Below are 17,230 nucleotides of genomic sequence, written 5' to 3' on the forward strand. Positions count from 1 at the left end.
GATGGGTCACAGCACAGGTTTATTAAGGGTGTTTAACAGCCTGAGTCTCATGGTGGATGTAACAGAGGAAGTACTTCACATCATCTGTGTCCTTATCAGCCTAACCATCACCTAGTCTTCTGTTAGCACACACCACAGTGAGCTCACATATTTAACATATGTACAAACACACTACAGGAAAAAAAACTGGAAGTAGAAGAACAGGGTTGTCGCTACGGGTACGGAAGACGCCGAACCTTCTAGAAGGGTCGAGGTTCTGAGGGCGAAGGTTCCGCTTGGTAGCAGTAAGTACAGGAGGGAACAGTAACCATGGAGACAGATCCTTACCTCTATAAGATACAGCTGAGTCAATAACACGATCCAGAGAAACACATTTGTAAACTTACCATAACTGTACAGAAGAGACTTTGATTTGACCCTTGACCCTACAATTCACTGGAATGGTAGAGTACACCAGCATGAACAGTCTATACTATACATGTCCATACATACTGTGTAAGTATACTGTATATGTAGAAATGCATATTGGCGTATAGTATGTTGCTAGGGAAAGTTGATTGTTGCCCAACAACAGCGGATGTTGATGTTGTTGGTGTGGTTGGTGTTGTTGGAGCGTTGGTTCTCCCTGCTGCAGGGGGTTAGGATGCTGGGGTCACAGTGAGCTGGTTCTGATTGGTCCCTGATTCTAGATTCTATGTTCTAGATTCTGGTCTGAGCAGGTTGTGGAGCCTGGTCCTCCAGACACAAAGTCCTGGTTCTGAGTTTGGGGTCCAGGGTCTGGGTCTTGTTCCTGGGTCTGGGGTCTTGTTCCTGGGTCTGGGTCCAGGGTCTGGGTCCAGGGTCTGGGTCTGGGGTCTTGTTCCTGGGTCCTGGTGTGGGTAAAAGGGGGTCAGAGGGGGGAGCTGTGTCCGAAGATGTGGTTGGTCTCACTGAGGATGAGCTCCACAGCCTGGTTCTGGTACACCATGTTGATGGCCATGTTGGGACTGTCCCTCTCCGGTCTCATGAGCGTGGGCCCGAACACGATGCCCAGGTTCTGGGTGGTCATGCGGTTGACCTCCGACTGCTCCATCACCCTGGGGGAGGAGGGGGAGGGGGCAGGAAACAGATCAGCACCACTTCCTGTCTCCTCTGGGCTTCATGAGGAAGAGCCAACATCATGTGATGTCATGCGATGACATGTGATGACAGCTTTGAATGTTAATAGTTTGAGTATTACCAGCGTCCTGAACACTGACTGTCTGCATGGAGACTGCACCAGTGTGTGTGTGTGTACTACAGAGGACATGTGTGCCATATGGTTTGCGCATATTTGTGGCAATGACCATGTGCTGTATGTATATATCTGTGTGTATTTATAGGAGAGTGTGTGCGAGTGTGTGTATATAAGTGTGTGTGTGTGTGTGTGCGTGTGTGTGTGCGTGTCGAGGTTAAAGCCACAGCATGAGACTTTCTTCTAAAAATGCCACCAAGCCAAGAGAGACTGCTCAGAACTTCCACATTAAACAAGAAGCAGATAGAGAGAGAGAGAGACGAAGAGAGAGAGAAGGAGAGAGGGAAAGGGAGAGAGGGAAAGGGAGGGAGAGAGCGAGCTGGCGGCGAGGGGGCTGGATAGCCTTCCATCAGATGAGCCACAGACATCCCCAGAGACAGGAGAGTGGAGAGGGGAGAGAGAGGGGGGAGGAGGAGAGAGGGGGGAGGGGGGGGAGGAGGAGAGAGGGGGGAGGGAGGGAGGGAGGGAGAGAGAAGGAGGAGAGAGAGGGGGGAGGAAGGGAGGGAGAGAGGGAGAGAAAGGGGAGGGAGGGATTAGGGTTAGGGGAAGGGAGGGTATGCTGAAGGTGTCAGGGATGGAGGGTGGCATGAAAGAGAGTGAAGCGGAGAGATCTTAAATGAAAAACAGAAAGAAGGAATAACGGCAGTGGAGACACAGAATTTGCACACATTCTCTCACACGCACACACACACACACACACACACAGTTGAATACAACCACACACTTCTGCCTGTGGGACAAATATAAGCTTATAGTCGAAACATGCTACTTTGTGTTGATGTGTGAATGTGTCCATACGCACTTGTGTGTGTTTATGTTGATGTGTGTGTGTGTGTATCTGCCACCACAGGAAGTCAGAAGTGATCGTGATGAGCCTCTGAACAGAGCTGAGAAGTGTGCCCCCTCTAGTGGTCAGACGAAGCACTGCATGTCCTCACACCAACACTGCTTCTCAGGAATAACACTCACTGACTGTTGATACTTGTTTTGCTTGTGTGTGTGTGACAGCGTGCGTGTGACAGCGTGTGTGTGACAGCATGTGTGTGTGACAGTGTGTGTGTGACGGCGTGTGTGTGACAGCGTGTGTGTGTGTGACAGCGTGTGTGTGACAGCGTGTGTGTGTGACAGCGTGTGTGTGTGACAGCGTGTGTGTGACAGTGTGTGTGACAGCGTGTGTGTGACAGTGTGTGTGTGACAGCGTATGTGTGACAGCATGTGTGTGTGACAGTGTGTGTGTGACGGCGTGTGTGTGACAGCGTGTGTGTGTGTGTGACAGCGTGTGTGTGACAGTGTGTGTGTGACAGCGTGTGTGTGTGTGACAGTGTGTGTGTGACAGCGTGTGTGTGACAGTGTGTGTGTGACAGCGTGTGTGTGTGTGTGACAGCGTGTGTGTGACAGTGTGTGTGTGACAGCGTGTGTGTGTGTGACAGCGTGTGTGTGACAGCGTGTGTGTGTGTGTGACAGCGTGTGTGTGACAGTGTGTGTGTGACAGCGTGTGTGTGTGTGACAGTGTGTGTGTGACAGCGTGTGTGTGACAGTGTGTGTGTGACAGCGTGTGTGTGTGTGTGACAGCGTGTGTGTGACAGTGTGTGTGTGACAGCGTGTGTGTGTGTGACAGTGTGTGTGTCTCACCGTCTGAGGTGGCGGAACATGAAGCACATGGTGTCGTGGTTGGGAGGGGGCATGCTCAGGACCAGACACTTCATCCTGTCCAACTTGTCCACGTAGTCAGACATCTCTGAAACACACACACACACACACACACACACACACACACCACACACACACACACACACACACACACACACACACACAACACCTGGAGCATGAACACAGGGGAGGAGAGAGAGAGCGAGAGAACAGACAGAAACAGAGAGACAGAAAGAGAGAGGCAGAGAGACAGATACCAAGAGACACAAAGAGCGACATAGAGAGAGACAGAGATCGCGAAAGAGAGAGACCGAGGCAGAGACAAAGGCAGAGAGAGACAGAGACAGAAAGAGAGACAGAGACCGAGACAGAGGCAGAGAGAGACAGAGAGAGACAGAAAGAGAGACAGAGAGAGTTAGAGATAGAGACAGAGAGACAGACAGAGAGTGAGACTTACTGACGGTCTCTATGAGGTCGGTGAAGAAGCCGTAAGGGACCAGAGGCTCAGGCAGCTCTCTGAAGAACAGCTTCAGGGCTCCTGTCACCGTGTGGATGTCCTCCCACCTGCTGTCCTCCAGGTTCAGCTTCTCCTCTGAGGAGGAGGAGGAGGGGAGGAGGTGGGGGAGGGAGGAGGTGGGGGAGGGAGGGAGGAGGTGGGGGAGGGAGGAGGTGGGGGAGGGAGATCAATAGAAAAGGGTGAGTATGAAGGCTGATCAGCGCAGTGACAGACAAGCTCCTGAAGCTGTGACACATCAGCACACACAGCAGCTGGCAGCTGACTGGAGAGAGGAGAGAGGGAGAGAAGGAGAGAAGGAGAGAAAGAGAGAGGAGAGAAGGAGAGAGAGGAGAGAAGGAGAGAGGAGAGAGGGAGAGAGGAGAGGGAGAGAAGGAGAGAGAGGAGAGAAGGAGAGAGAGGAGAGGCAGAGAGAGGAGAGGCAGAGAGGAGAGAAGGAGAGAGGAGAGGCAGAGAGAAGGATAGGCAGAGAGAAGGAGAGGAAAGGTAGAGAGACAAAGAGGTAGAGAGGAAAGGTAGAGAGGAAAGGTAGAGAGGGAGGACAAGAAAGAGGTAGAGAGAAAGAGCGATTATGGTAGGAGGAGCAAACATGGCCAGTTCTGACCTGTGGTTTCAGACTCCCATGTCCTCACCCATGAAAGGCTTTACTGGGTTCAAATATCAACATGGGAGTATGAGGACCCCAGATCAGTTTCTGCAGCAGGTGTGTGCTTAACGTTTGAAGTGTAACAAAGCGTAACAAGAGCCGGGATTTAGCGTTAAACAAAACAATCAAAAGTAAAACGTATTGAAATATAATTTTTACAAAGATTCATTGCACTCAAGACCAGCATTCATGAGTTTAGCCGTGTGTGAATATTAACCATCGGGGTTTCATTCACAAAAGCGGTTTAGGAGAAGCGGTCCTCCCCCCTGTTCCTGGAGGGCTTCCTTCCAGGAGGTCTCAGCTGGAACCCAGTTCAGGTCAGTTAAAACTGACCTGATTCAACACGTCAACCAGCTCATTATTAGAATCAGGTGTGATAGATTCGTGTTGGAAGGTAGCCCTCCAGTAAGAGGGTTGGAGGCCCCTGTTTTGGAGTATAGATCCACTGTAAGCAAAGCTGGTTTCAGCCACTAGGGGGCAGTGAAGCCCAGGAGGTGACGTGGAGCTGCAGTTAGAGAGAGACATGTTTCCTGTGGGCTGAGACACAGAAGCGCAGAGCAGTGTGTGAAGTCCTACAGTAGGGCTGCCACCTCAGTCAGCTCACACGCTCTCACGCCACACCTTGTATTTCTCACACTGAGAAGGCAACGCCAACCAAGTAGCTCTGATAATGTTGTAAACAGTAACGGACGAAGCGCAGGCACACGGAGTGAAGCAACATAGACGCGCAAACTTTGTACTCAGCAAAATGTTGGTTAGCCCCAACAAATCTCACTCAGAGTTGGCAGCCCTGCTAGCGTGTGTGATTGTGTGTGTGATGTGATGTTGGCTGTGTGTGTGTGTGTGCGTGCTGCATTAGCTGTGTATGTGTCAGGGGGTACAAAAGGGCAGGCAGGCAGGCAGGTTGAATGTCTGGGTCAGTCTGGGTCCTGTTTGGGTTCTAGGTCTGGTTGTAGGTCTGGTTCTGTTCTAGGTCTGGGAGAGGTTCTGGCCTGGTTCTAGGTATACCTTGTACCAACTCAGCAGGGAACATGTATCGTCCATCAGTGGTCACGGCTCTCTCTGTAAGAGCCAACATGGTTAACAAGGCTGTCCTCAGACATGCTGCTCTGCATAGACTCCCTCCCTCCCCCCCCTCCCTCCCCCCCCTCCCCCCCTCCCTCCTCCCTCCCCCCCCTCCCTCCCCCTCCCTCCCTCCCTCCCCCCTTCCTCACCATGGTTCACCAGGAAACGTAGTTTCTGTATCACCGCCAGGTTGCCACTCACTCTGTAGATCCCGTCTGTCTCCAGACCTGCAGCACACACACACACACACAGAATTAGAAACACAACCACACACACTTAGAAACACACAATGTTTGTATTTAACCCCATGTGATGATGGTCTGTTCTCCTGTGCGGTAGGTATGAGGCCTACAGATCCGCAACATAGTCTGACGTTTCGATCATGCTACGCTGCTGCACTGTACTGATTCTGTACTTGACTTGTTACGGCTGCTCTGGAGAGATGTTATTATCGCCATGGTGTGCCGAGTAGATGAGATGTGGCTGCTTTGCTCTGTGCCTGAATGCCAAAATACTGCACAAGTACGCACTTCTGATTCTTGATGTTTCTTATGTACTTTATATCTGCACTGTCGGATGTAATTTCGGATAACCTGAGTCTGATAAATGTATGTTACGGACTAGCTGTGGTGAGCGGTACTGCGGCTGTAAAGAGCAGTGGAACAGGAAGAAGGAAGTTGTCGTAGAATTCTCGGTAGTCTTCTGAACAACAAGAATTATAAATATGTCTAAAATGTCACACAACTGTATTTGGCTCAGCTATGATTATCTTCAGTTTATAACCATGTTTTACAGGAACCTTGTGTGTGTATTTATACGTGTGTGTGTGTGTGTGTCTATAAGTGTGTGTGTGTGTGTGTGTTACCTCTCCTCTCCACAGCCTGGGTGCAGAGCCTGACGAAGCGAGGCACTGAGTTCTTCTCCCTCTCACACAGGATCTCCAGACTGCAGCCAAACACCTGGTCTGCACACACACACACACACGCACACAATGAACAAACATTCAAAAAACAAGTATAGTTTCAACTGTCACAAAGTTGGTGTGGATTCATAATGTCATATTTAGATGTATTGTCAGGACCATAAGTTCCCTTAAGAATAGTAAAAAAATTACAATATTTGGGGTCCTCAAAAGTTTAAATGCTTTTCCTAACGCTTGCTTGCATGCGTGTATGTTGTGTGTGTATATGCATGCACAGTGTGTGTGTGTGTGTGTGTGTATATGCATGCACAGTGTTTGTGTGTAGTGTTAGTATGTGCATGCACAGTGTGTTTGCGTGTATGTTGTGTGTGTATGTGCATGCACAGTGTGTGTGTGTGTGTGTGTGTATATGCATGCACAGTGTTTGTGTGTAGTGTTAGTATGTGCATGTACAGTGTGTTTGCGTGTGTGTGTAGTGTGTGTATGTGCATGCACAGTGTGTGTGTGTGTGTATATGCATGCACAGTGTTTGTGTGTAGTGTTAGTATGTGCATGCACAGTGTGTGTGCGTGTATGTGCATGCACAGTGTGTGTGTGTGTGTAGTGTGTGTATGTGCATGCACAGTGTGTGTGTGTGTGTGTGTGTGTGTGTGCACGCCTCACCCTTGATGAGGCCCTTCTCCTGCAGGGCCTGGAGAGGAGGCCTCTTCATGATGAGCTTCTTCAGCCTGCTCTTCACCCTCTTCTTCTCTGTGTTCTCCAGGCTTGAGATGGAGCGAGGGACTGCAGGGGGGAGGGAGAGGAGAGAGGAGGGAGGGGAGGGGGAGGGAGAGGAGAGGAGAGAGGAGGGGGAGGGAGAGGAGAGGAGAGAGGAGGGAGGAGGGGGGGGAAGGAGAGGGAGAGGGAGAGGAGGAAGGAGGAGGGGGGGAGGGAGAGGAGGGGAGGGAGAGGAAAAGAGAGGAGGGAGGAGGGGGAGGGAGTGGAGAAAGGAGAGGGGAGGAGAGGAAGGAGGAGGGGGGGGGAGGGAGGGGGGAGGAGGAAATGTAGAGAAAAGATGTGTGTAAGTAATAATTGAATGAAAGAGACGAGAGATGGAGTGAGAAAGAGAGTCATAGAGAGAGAGTGATAGAGAGTGTGTGGGAGAGAGAGTGACGGAGAGACATACGAGAAGACTTGACCCCCCTGCTGTCGTCCTCGTCTCCACTGTGGTCCAGCATCTCCACGCTGCCAGCCCTCCTCAGGGAGTACAGCAGCACGTTGTCCAGAGGGTTCTCACGGTCCTGCACGCACACACACACACACACACACACACACACACACACACACACACACACACACACACACACACACACACACACACAGACAGACAGACGCACACACAATTACATTTTGTTCATTTACCAGATGCTAATAGAAAAACAGACAGGCAGGCAGATTGTCGGTTTGTCTATAACAAAAAAAAATTCTGATTGACAAAAGGATAAAGAGACAGACAGGAACCAACACACAGGAACACACACAGACACACAGGAACACACACACAGACACACAGACACAGACACACACAGGGTGTGAGACCCACCAGTCGTTGGATGACACCCTGGATGGTTGTGTACCACTCGCTGATCAGAGACAGAGTGTCTGACTGGAGCAGGAACTCATTACCCGTCACCGTCCTCAGCTGAGAAGCACAACACAGTGAGGTTAACACTTAGCCTAGCGCTTGTCTGACCTAACTTAGCTTAGCCAAGCGCTTGTCTGACCTACCTTTGCTTAGCCTAGCGCTTGTCTGACCTACCTTTGTTTAGCCAAGCTTAGCCTAGCCTAGAGCTTGTCTGACCTAACTTAGCTTAGCGCTTGTCTGACCTAACTTAGCTTTGCCTAGCGCTTGTCTGACCTATCTTAGCTTAGACAAGCCTAGCGGTTGTCTGACATATTTTAGCTCAGCTTAGCCAAGCCTAGCCTAGCACTTGTCTGGCCCATATTAGCTTAGCCTAGCGCTTGCAAACAGGTGGTGTCTGTGTGTCTGTGCGTACCCTGAACACTCCCTTCTTGCTGGACAGGTCGTTGGCCCAGTGCAACTGAGCTCCTCGCAGGTCCACACTGCTCTCTGGACGGCTGTTTCCTGGTCTCTATGGATACACACACACACACACACACACACATAACGTATTGAGGCTGCCCTCTAACCATACACACATAAAATCTAGAGGTAACACTCCAACCATTCACACGCACACGCACGCACACACACACACACACACACAGTCCTACCCAGCTGGAGGGGGTCTGAGCCTTGGGATCCTTGAAGAACACCAGGCTGTTTCCCACCAGAACCACCCAGGCCTGGCTCCAGTTCTTCCTGCCACACAAAACACAGAGGCTGCAGGCTGTAGGTCTAGCCGTAAACATCTCTCTATAGGTCTAGCCGTAAACATCTCTCTATAGGTCTAGCCGTAAACATCTCTCTATAGGTCTAGCCGTAAACATCTCTGTAGGTCTAGACGTAAACATCTCTGTAGGTCTAGACGTAAACATCTCTGTAGGTCTAGACGTAAACATCTCTCTATAGGTCTAGCCGTAAACATCTCTGTAGGTCTAGACGTAAACATCTCTCTATGGGTCTAGCCGTAAACATCTCTCTGTAGGTCTAGCCGTAAACATCTCTCTGTAGGTCTATCCGTAAACATCTCTGTAGGTCTAGACGTAAACATCTCTCTGTAGGTCTATCCGTAAACATCTCTGTAGGTCTAGACGTAAACATCTCTCTATAGGTTTAGCCGTAAAAATCTCTCTGTAGGTCTAGACGTAAACATCTCTCTGTAGGTCTAGACGTAAACATCTCTCTGTAAGTCTAGACATAAACATCTCTCTATAGGCTCACCTATGTCTAGACATGATCTGACTGACACCGTGGCGACCGGTATCCCTACCTGAGTTTCCTGCCTCCCTCTGCGATCTTGGTCTTGTTCAGAAGCCCCGCCTTCTCCAGCTCCTGACAACATCACAGAGGTCAAAGTTCACTAGGGTTCCTAGGTTACTAAGGCCGTGTTCAAACTTGACTTTTTTTTTTTTAAGCGCTGCCTTCAGCGCCTTTTGAGTGCCTTTTGCCTTTTCAGAAAAACGCGGGGTGACGTCAAGTGCCTTTCTGACGAGAGTTCTGTAACCTGAACGGGAATCATACATTCTACCGATACATTATTATCCGTTGGTTACTTATTGACAGCTGCTACTATGGCGAATAAAAGGCAATTACTTGCTTTAGCTTTGGCGTTTGAGGAGCCATAGCCTAGTAACTAATGTAGAAGGTTACTAGGGAAGGTAAACTCGCACCTACTCTCCTCGTCCTGATTGGTCAGCTGTTAGAAAGGCGCTTGATGTCACCCAGCGCTTTTCTAAAAAGGTGAGAAAATTGAACTCAAAAAAGGCGTCGGGTGCTGCGTTTTTTTTAGTTTTTAAAAGGCGGCCGCCCTTTTCCCATAGGGTTGCATGTAAAAAGGTGCTGAAGGCGGTAGTCAAGTGTGAACACTGCCTAAGGCCAGCGTAGGCACGCCAACTCTGAGATCATTTTTCAAGCACATGTCTAGCTTGTGGAGGGTGAGAGTGAGGGTGTCTAGCTTGTGGAGGGTGAGAGTGAGGTGTCTAGCTTGTGGAGGGTGAGAGTGAGGTGTCTAGCTTGTGGAGGGTGAGAGTGAGGGTGAGAGTGAGGGTGAGAGTGAGAGTGTCTAGCTTGTGGAGGGTGAGAGTGAGGTGTCTAGCTTGTGGAGGGTGAGAGTGAGGTGTCTAGCTTGTGGAGGGTGAGAGTGAGGTGTCTAGCTTGTGGAGGGTGAGAGTGAGGTGTCTAGCTTGTGGAGGGTGAGGTGTCTAGCTTGTGGAGGGTGAGAGTGAGGGTGTCTAGCTTGTGGAGGGTGAGAGTGAGGTGTCTAGCTTGTGGAGAGTGAGGTGTCTAGCTTGTGGAGAGTGAGGTGTCTAGCTTGTGGAGGGTGAGGTGTCTAGCTTGTGGAGGGAGAGAGTGAGGTGTCTAGCTTGTGGAGGGTGAGAGTGAGGTGTCTAGCTTGTGGAGAGTGAGGTGTCTAGCTTGTGGAGGGTGAGAGTGAGGTGTCTAGCTTGTGGAGGGTGAGAGTGAGGTGTCTAGCTTGTGGAGGGTGAGAGTGAGGGTGTCTAGCTTGTGGAGGGTGAGAGTGAGGTGTCTAGCTTGTGGAGGGTGAGAGTGAGGGTGTCTAGCTTGTGGAGGGTGAGAGTGAGGTGTCTAGCTTGTGGAGGGTGAGAGTGAGGGTGTCTAGCTTGTGGAGGGTGAGAGTGAGGGTGTCTCACCGGCGTGGTTCCGTCAGGGCTGTCGGGGGAGCTGACTGGAGATGGGGGCTCCACTATGATGTTGGTCCCGTTGTAGGAGAACTCCCTGCCCTGCAGAGACAGGGCAGCAACAGGACAGGAGGTGAGAGGGGGAGGGGTGTGTGTGTGTGTGTGTGTGTGTGTGTGTGTGTGTACCTGGCTCTGGGACTCAGGCAGGATCATGGACAGGGAGTGGCTGAGTGTATTTTCTCCATGCAGGAGGGCGGAGTGACGTCGCTGGACATCACCATTGTCATGGGCGACAGTGTTTCCGTGGACGACAGTGTTAAGAGTGTCGGATGAAACTGCACGCTGCATGCTCTTCAGGGGTCAGGGGTCAGGGGTGGGCACAGAGAGGGAAACGTCATGCACTGATTGGCTGCATATTACACCACACCATCCCACATCAGGTACACGGCTCATTCTGTGAACAATCCAGATGCCGCATAGCAATGTGTCAGCCCCGCCCAGGTGGCATGCTGGGTGAGTTAAATAGAGTTTCATCAAGGTGAATCCACACTGATCCACATTACATTCGAGGCTCATAACCTCTTCCAGAGATACTAAAGGGATTTCATCCCTCCATCCCTGTCATTCCTCTATCCCTCCAAGAGGAGACGAGCTGGAGAGAGGAGAGGAGACGAGCTGGAGAGAGGAGAGGAGGGGAGGATGCACCACTAGTCTTGTTCTGCTCCAGTTCTCTCTGAAGGCTGAGAGGCACAGCAGCGCATCATGGGGAGATGCACACACACACACTATAACACACACACAACCATGTTGCACGGACACACGCTAACTCCCAAGCATGTCCCAAGCACAAAAAAACATTTAATAGCATTTCCCTTTTTCCAGTGAACTTGATAAAGGTCTCCACAGTAACCCAGAGACTACAGGCACATTACATCCTCCTAGCTCTGTGCTGTTCTGTCACAGTGCTTCATTTGCAGCGACGTGATTGGAGGGCCCAGGAGGTTGCCTGGGTAATCACCTGCACCTGTGGTTTCACTGTTTACACCTTCCAACACAGCTTAAACCTGATGCCTCCCTCACACACACCCTACTGGACTGTGGACCCTGGAAGGCCGCTGTGCAGAAGCTGGTACGTTTGTTTTATACCCCGTCCCATCCCCCTAGTGTGGGTGACTCACAAGTGGAAGACCCTCACCTGTCTGGACTGCCAACCACTCTCTGGGTTCCTCTGACCTGGGTGGAGGAAGTCTGGAGACAGCTGCATACAGAACACACACACACATAGAGAGCACACATCACACAGAAACAGAGAGAGACAGAGAGAGAGAGAGAGAGAGAGAGAGAGAGAACACATTGTTGACACGACTGAACATAACCTGGTCCCAAAAGACAGCCTTTTCTGTGAGACATTCCAGATGAATAACTTCTCCTTCTTCACACTCAGTATCAAAGCATTATTGTTATTCTGAAAGTGATAAACAAGGAGGTAAGGTCATGAACTCAGTACTGAAAACAGAAGTGTTTGGACTGGACTGAAAGAGCATGTAAAAACAACATGCCATCTAACACAGTACGGACCACAGACAGTCATGTAAACAGCCAGGTAAAACAGTATGGACCACAGACAGTCATGTAGACAGACAGGTAACACAGTATGGACCACAGACAGTCATGTAGACAGACAGGTAGCCCTCTCAGACCCAGTCTAGCGCTGGCCAGGCATGAGCAGGTAACACAGCGTTTCACAATTTCAGATGCAGAAACAGGATGAACAGACTCAGTTCTTGTGAGTCATGGTTGCATGACACCCACACACGTGCAGGCACACCCACACGCACACACACACACACACACACGCACAGGCATACACACACTGGCACACACACACACTTAAAGACACGTAAACATTGTTTTGCTTTGTTTTCAAAGTTTCAAATCGTTTCACGGTTAAAACAGTTTCCTGTGACAGGCTGGTCTTGTCTTGGTCTCAGTTGAGCACTTCCTCACTCTGGCTTCTCTATCACAGCCAGACAAGATCCGCCAAAGAGATATCTGCATTCACTTACCTCACTCACTCATCTAACCTCTGAGAATGACAACATCAACACTCTGCACACTCTGACCACATGTGACTCCAACCAGAACCACACAGAACACAGAACCACACGGAAAACAGAACCACACAGAACACAGAACCACACGGAACAACACAGAACCACACGGAACAACACGGAACAACACAGCACACAGCACCACACAGCATTACTTGACAAAACCACACAGCAGACAGAACCCAACAGAACTCACAGGACAGCTGCTGGAGAGTGTGGGTCGGGACCAGAGGACCACCTGAGCTGGGGCCTGCAGCTACAGTTCTGGTTTATCCAGACGGGTCGGAGGGTTGAGGCTCAGTCCTTCTTATCTGAAACTACTTTGCCTTCTCTTCTCTCCCTTTCCTTGTCTCTCTCTCTGTTTCTCTCTGTCTCTCCCTTTCTGCTTCCTCTTCTCTACAGGGAAGTGAGCTGCTACCAGCTACCATCGTTCACACAGCTCAACTAGGAAGCTGAGCTGAAGAACTTCCTCATTCTGTCTGGTCTCTGAAGCAACCACAATGATCTCCCCTGAACCCTGACCTCAGCACCGCCGAGGGAAATTCACTTCTGATCTCCTCATGTCTGCAAGGGTCCAAACCTCATGTCAGATAGAGGGAATCATGTATCACAAGTGTTCCAATATGCTTCAAGAACCCTTACAGAACCCTGAAGAACCCTTGTGTAGTGCGTGTGTCATAGTCTCCATGTTGGTGGGTGTGGCCAGGGTTCCCCAGCCCTCCTGAGGATTAGCCTGCTAGGCGTGGTAGGATTACTGCTCCAACACACACTGTGACACACACACACCATTGCACACATGGTTACACTCACACACGGTTTCACACACATACACCATTACACACACAGTTACACAAACACCATTACACGCACTCACCCCCACCATTACACACACACCACCACCACCATTACACACACACTATTTCAGGGAAATAAATAAATAAAGGTCCTGGCAGCTAGAAGGATGTAATCCCCTTTTTCATTTGGCTTCGCTGGCCGTGCCTCTAATCTGCTACACGAGGCAGAGTAGGCCCTCTGGCTGTCTGCCAGCACCACGGGCAAGATGTGTGTGTGTGTGTGTGTGTGTGTGTGTAAGGGCTGAGCAGAGCTGAAGAGTGAGAAGTTGTGTGTATATGTGTGTGTGTGTGTTAGAAAAAAGTACCACACTATGAACAAGTTAAACGGATACAAACTCAGAATGAAAACAAATTCATTTCCTGTGACTGCCAACGATCTGGTTCTGCATGGAACAACAAGAATTTGCTGCCAGTTTTCTGACAAAAAAAAAACTCACCCTCCCATTGACCTGTTTGTGGTTTGGTGGGCCTTTAGTGTGTGTTCATAAACAACCGTTAACCCCTGTTGTGTCACGGCCCACATTGTGTGTGTATGCGTGTGTGTGTGCAGGCTGTACCCGGAGCAGGGTGCCGGGCCCTGGGCTGGGGAGGGGTAGAGACAGGTGGTGGGAGGCCCTGGGGAGGGTCTGGGTCTGGGCCTGGTTCTGGGTCTGGAAGGGGCCGGCCTGGAAGTGATACAACCAGAGTTCACTTTAACACTGGTGCCGACACCTTAGAGTACAAACTGACAGCGACAGGCAGACAGACAGGCAAACTGACAGCTACAGCGAGACAGACAGCGACAGGCAGACAGACAGGCAAACAGACAGCGACAGGCAGACAGACAGGCAAACAGACAGCGACAGGCAGACAGACAGGCAAACAGACAGCGACAGGCAGACAGACAGGCAAACAGACAGCGACAGGCAGACAGACAGGCAAACAGACAGCGACAGGCAGACAGACAGCGACAGGCAGACAGACAGGCAAACAGACAGGTAAACAGACAGGCACACAGACAGGTACCCGGGTAGGGGGGTCCTGGCGAGCCCTGCGGGGGGGTTTCCAGGACCTCTCCTGGGTGATGCTGTTGATGTAGAAGCAGCGGCCGGATGCAGAGTCTGAGTACTGCTCCCACAGGCCCAGAGTCTGGAGGGGGGGCTGGCCGGGCGGAGGGCTGGGGGGCTGGGGGCCGGGGGGCTGGGAGCCCTGCCTCCTCTCCAGCTCGCTGGACAGACTGCACTCCAGCAAGGACTTCTGGGTAATGTAGTCCTGGCCTGGTACCTGGGTGCAGGACGGGAGGGAGAGATGGGTGGGTGTTGGTTAGATGATGAGGAATGGTGTACTGTAATGTGAGGTCAGAGAGAGAGAGAGAGAGAGAGAGAGAGAGAGAGAGAGAGAGAGAGAGAGAGAGAGAGAGAGATAAAGGGGTTATGAACCCAGCTACCACAGAGGAGATTAAACAACAGCTTATAGAAACACAGTCATTTACATTAAGCAGTCAGGATCAGAACAACCATCTTCAACCCTCCCCAGCAGTCAGAATCAGCACATCTGCTGGCTGGGGTATATGTATATATGTATGTATGTATATATATATATACACTATATATAGACTGTAATTATAGGGGAGAGAGGGAGGGAGAGAGATAGAGAGAGAAACAGAGATTTAATATTTATATATATATATATATATATATATATATATATATATGTCTGTGTCTATACTTGTGTGTATGGTAAACCCTGGTGAAAGCCTGGACTCCACTTATGTAACACGCTCAATTCTGATAATGACAACAGACTCTGTTGTAGGTAGTTAGCTAATGATAGCCAACTGGCGGTGGTGCCGACTCAACTTGACTCAAAGGATTGTTTTCCACCGTCGATAGAAGCCCTCAATAGTGATAGCTGGTTGTAGACACGGCACGACAACTACACTGACATTGTCTTCAAAGCAACACACACCACTTTCCCTGAACCCTTTTTTGACGGCGGCAACGCCATCACATTAACAGGCCAGTATATTATATAAATATATACGAACACTGTATCAAATGGAACTCTGAGGCATTGCAGCACAGGACTGAAACTAGAATCAGAAAAAAGCGATTTGGCAACAAGATGTAATTTGAAGTGTTCAAAGGGTTGTCGTCTCTCTCTCTCTCTCTATTAGGTCACATGGGGTCAGGGAACAGCCTGTGTTGCCTCAGACAGTTGGCAGACTGAGCTAGCAGTGGAAACAGACACATAGCCACATCCTGCTCTCACCTTTACAGGAAACGAGAGAGAAACAGAGACAGTGAGAGAGACACACACAGAGAGAGAGACAAAGATAGGCAGAGAGAGAGATAAAAGCTAACATCTGTGCATGTTACTCGTGTAGATTCACCCTCTACAACATCTGGAAGGTCAGGAGATTCCTGTTTGAGCGTTCCACCCAGCTGCTAGTCCAAGGACTTGTCCTCTCCAAGTTGGACTACTGCAACTCGCTTCTCGCCGGTCTCCCAGCATGCGCAACCCGCCCTCTCCAGAGGATTCAGAACGCAGCAGCCCGCCTGGTCTCCAACCTACCCAGACGCTCCCATGTCACCCCGCTCTTCATCTCCCTCCACTGGCTACCCATCACGGCCCTGGTACCGACCGTCCGAGCGGTGAACGGGACTGCACCTGAGTCTCTCGTCCATCCTTGCACCCCCACCTACGGTCTTCTTCTGACAACCGTCTGGTGGTCCCACCTCTCAAGAGCGGCCACTCCCAACCCAAGCTCTTCTCCTGTCTGGCCCCCCAAAGGGGGAATCATCTCCCCACCTCCATCAGAGACACTGACTGTTTCCCCACCTTCAGAAAAGGCTCAAGACTCACTTGTTCCGGCAGTACACCAGCACTTAAGAAAGATGTGTTTTATCAGATGTTAACTTATTTCCTCCAGGAACACGATGACAATTATTGAGGGACTTGTTGCTCTTGTTGGTTAGTTGTAACTGAGTTAATTACTTGTACTCGCTGTGACTATTATTGTTGCTTGCTTTCCTCCAGGTACTCTAGCACTTTTGAGGATCATGTTGTTTAATTGTAATCTGTTTAACTGTATGCTCTTCTGGTTCTACCCTTTGGCACTTATTTGCTTTTTCACAATGTATGCTTCATGTTTTGGCTACTCACAATGTTTGGGGCTATCTCGCTGTTTATGATCATTGACCTATGCAATATTTGAAAAGCTTTCTCACATGACCACACTGCGTCAGGCGGGGCCGGTGTGTACACACAATGTGTGTGTGTGTGTGAAGGGGTACTTGTGTGTACATTAGTGTGTGTGTGTGTGTGTGCGTTTCCAGGGAGAGAGAAGCTTATGACCTGGATGTGGCAGTAATCCTGCTTGTGTGTGTGTTTATGTATACCCATGAGTGTGTGTTTGTGTGAGTGTGTGTGTGTTTATGTATACCCGTGAGTGTGTGTGTGTGTACCTGCAGATAGCTTCGCCTGCGAGGCACCTCTGCCGTGTCCCACTGGCTGTAGTACTTCTGGGGGGCCCTGAGATGGGGGGCTCTGCTGATGATCATGCCCCCCTGGCCCCCTTCCTGCTCCTCGTAGGGGTTCTGGGGCAGGCTGGTGGAGCTCCTGCTACGGGGTATGGAGGCCCCCCACCCAGGGCCCCCGCCGGGCCCCCCTCCAGGGCCCCCTCTGGGCACCAGTAGGTAAGAGGAGGAGAAGGAGGAGGCGGGGAAGGGGGATCCTGAGAAGGGCAGGGAGGGCCCATGCCCTTCGCTGCTACCTGGCTCCGCCCCGCGCCAGGCATTGTGGGAGTTGAGGTTCTCCATGGAGCGGCAGAAGGTTCTGGTCGCTGTAGAGACGGGGAAAGATGAGGTACAGCAAATCAGACTCTTTATCTCCTCTCTCCTTCTTTCCCCTCC

At 50.6% G+C, this 17,230-nt stretch overlaps 1 protein-coding gene across 3 annotated transcripts in view; it reads right to left on the reverse strand.

Annotated features, from left to right (window-relative positions):
* Positions 1–17,230, reverse strand: part of arhgap9 (Rho GTPase activating protein 9) — a 26,602-nt gene continuing 9,372 nt past the window's right edge. For 2 of the 3 annotated variants that reach the window (XM_047014257.1, XM_047014256.1), the window contains exons 3-20: positions 16,784–17,160; positions 14,343–14,600; positions 13,895–14,002; positions 11,568–11,630; positions 10,559–10,723; positions 10,385–10,474; positions 9,004–9,065; positions 8,345–8,432; positions 8,107–8,202; positions 7,653–7,751; positions 7,236–7,350; positions 6,734–6,853; positions 6,014–6,112; positions 5,298–5,375; positions 5,092–5,145; positions 3,381–3,515; positions 2,906–3,011; positions 1–1,076 (exon numbers count right to left, since the gene is read on the reverse strand). In XM_047014257.1, the coding sequence (XP_046870213.1) occupies positions 890–1,076; positions 2,906–3,011; positions 3,381–3,515; positions 5,092–5,145; positions 5,298–5,375; positions 6,014–6,112; positions 6,734–6,853; positions 7,236–7,350; positions 7,653–7,751; positions 8,107–8,202; positions 8,345–8,432; positions 9,004–9,065; positions 10,385–10,474; positions 10,559–10,723; positions 11,568–11,630; positions 13,895–14,002; positions 14,343–14,600; positions 16,784–17,160 (2,300 nt within the window). In that variant the 3' untranslated portion in view covers positions 1–889. The remainder of the gene's footprint in view (positions 1,077–2,905; positions 3,012–3,380; positions 3,516–5,091; positions 5,146–5,297; positions 5,376–6,013; positions 6,113–6,733; positions 6,854–7,235; positions 7,351–7,652; positions 7,752–8,106; positions 8,203–8,344; positions 8,433–9,003; positions 9,066–10,384; positions 10,475–10,558; positions 10,724–11,567; positions 11,631–13,894; positions 14,003–14,342; positions 14,601–16,783; positions 17,161–17,230) is intronic. The other variant, XM_047014258.1, reaches the window with a different exon arrangement.

The sequence above is a fragment of the Hypomesus transpacificus genome, unplaced genomic scaffold (assembly GCF_021917145.1).
Source record: "Hypomesus transpacificus isolate Combined female unplaced genomic scaffold, fHypTra1 scaffold_229, whole genome shotgun sequence".
NCBI lineage: Eukaryota > Metazoa > Chordata > Actinopteri > Osmeriformes > Osmeridae > Hypomesus > Hypomesus transpacificus.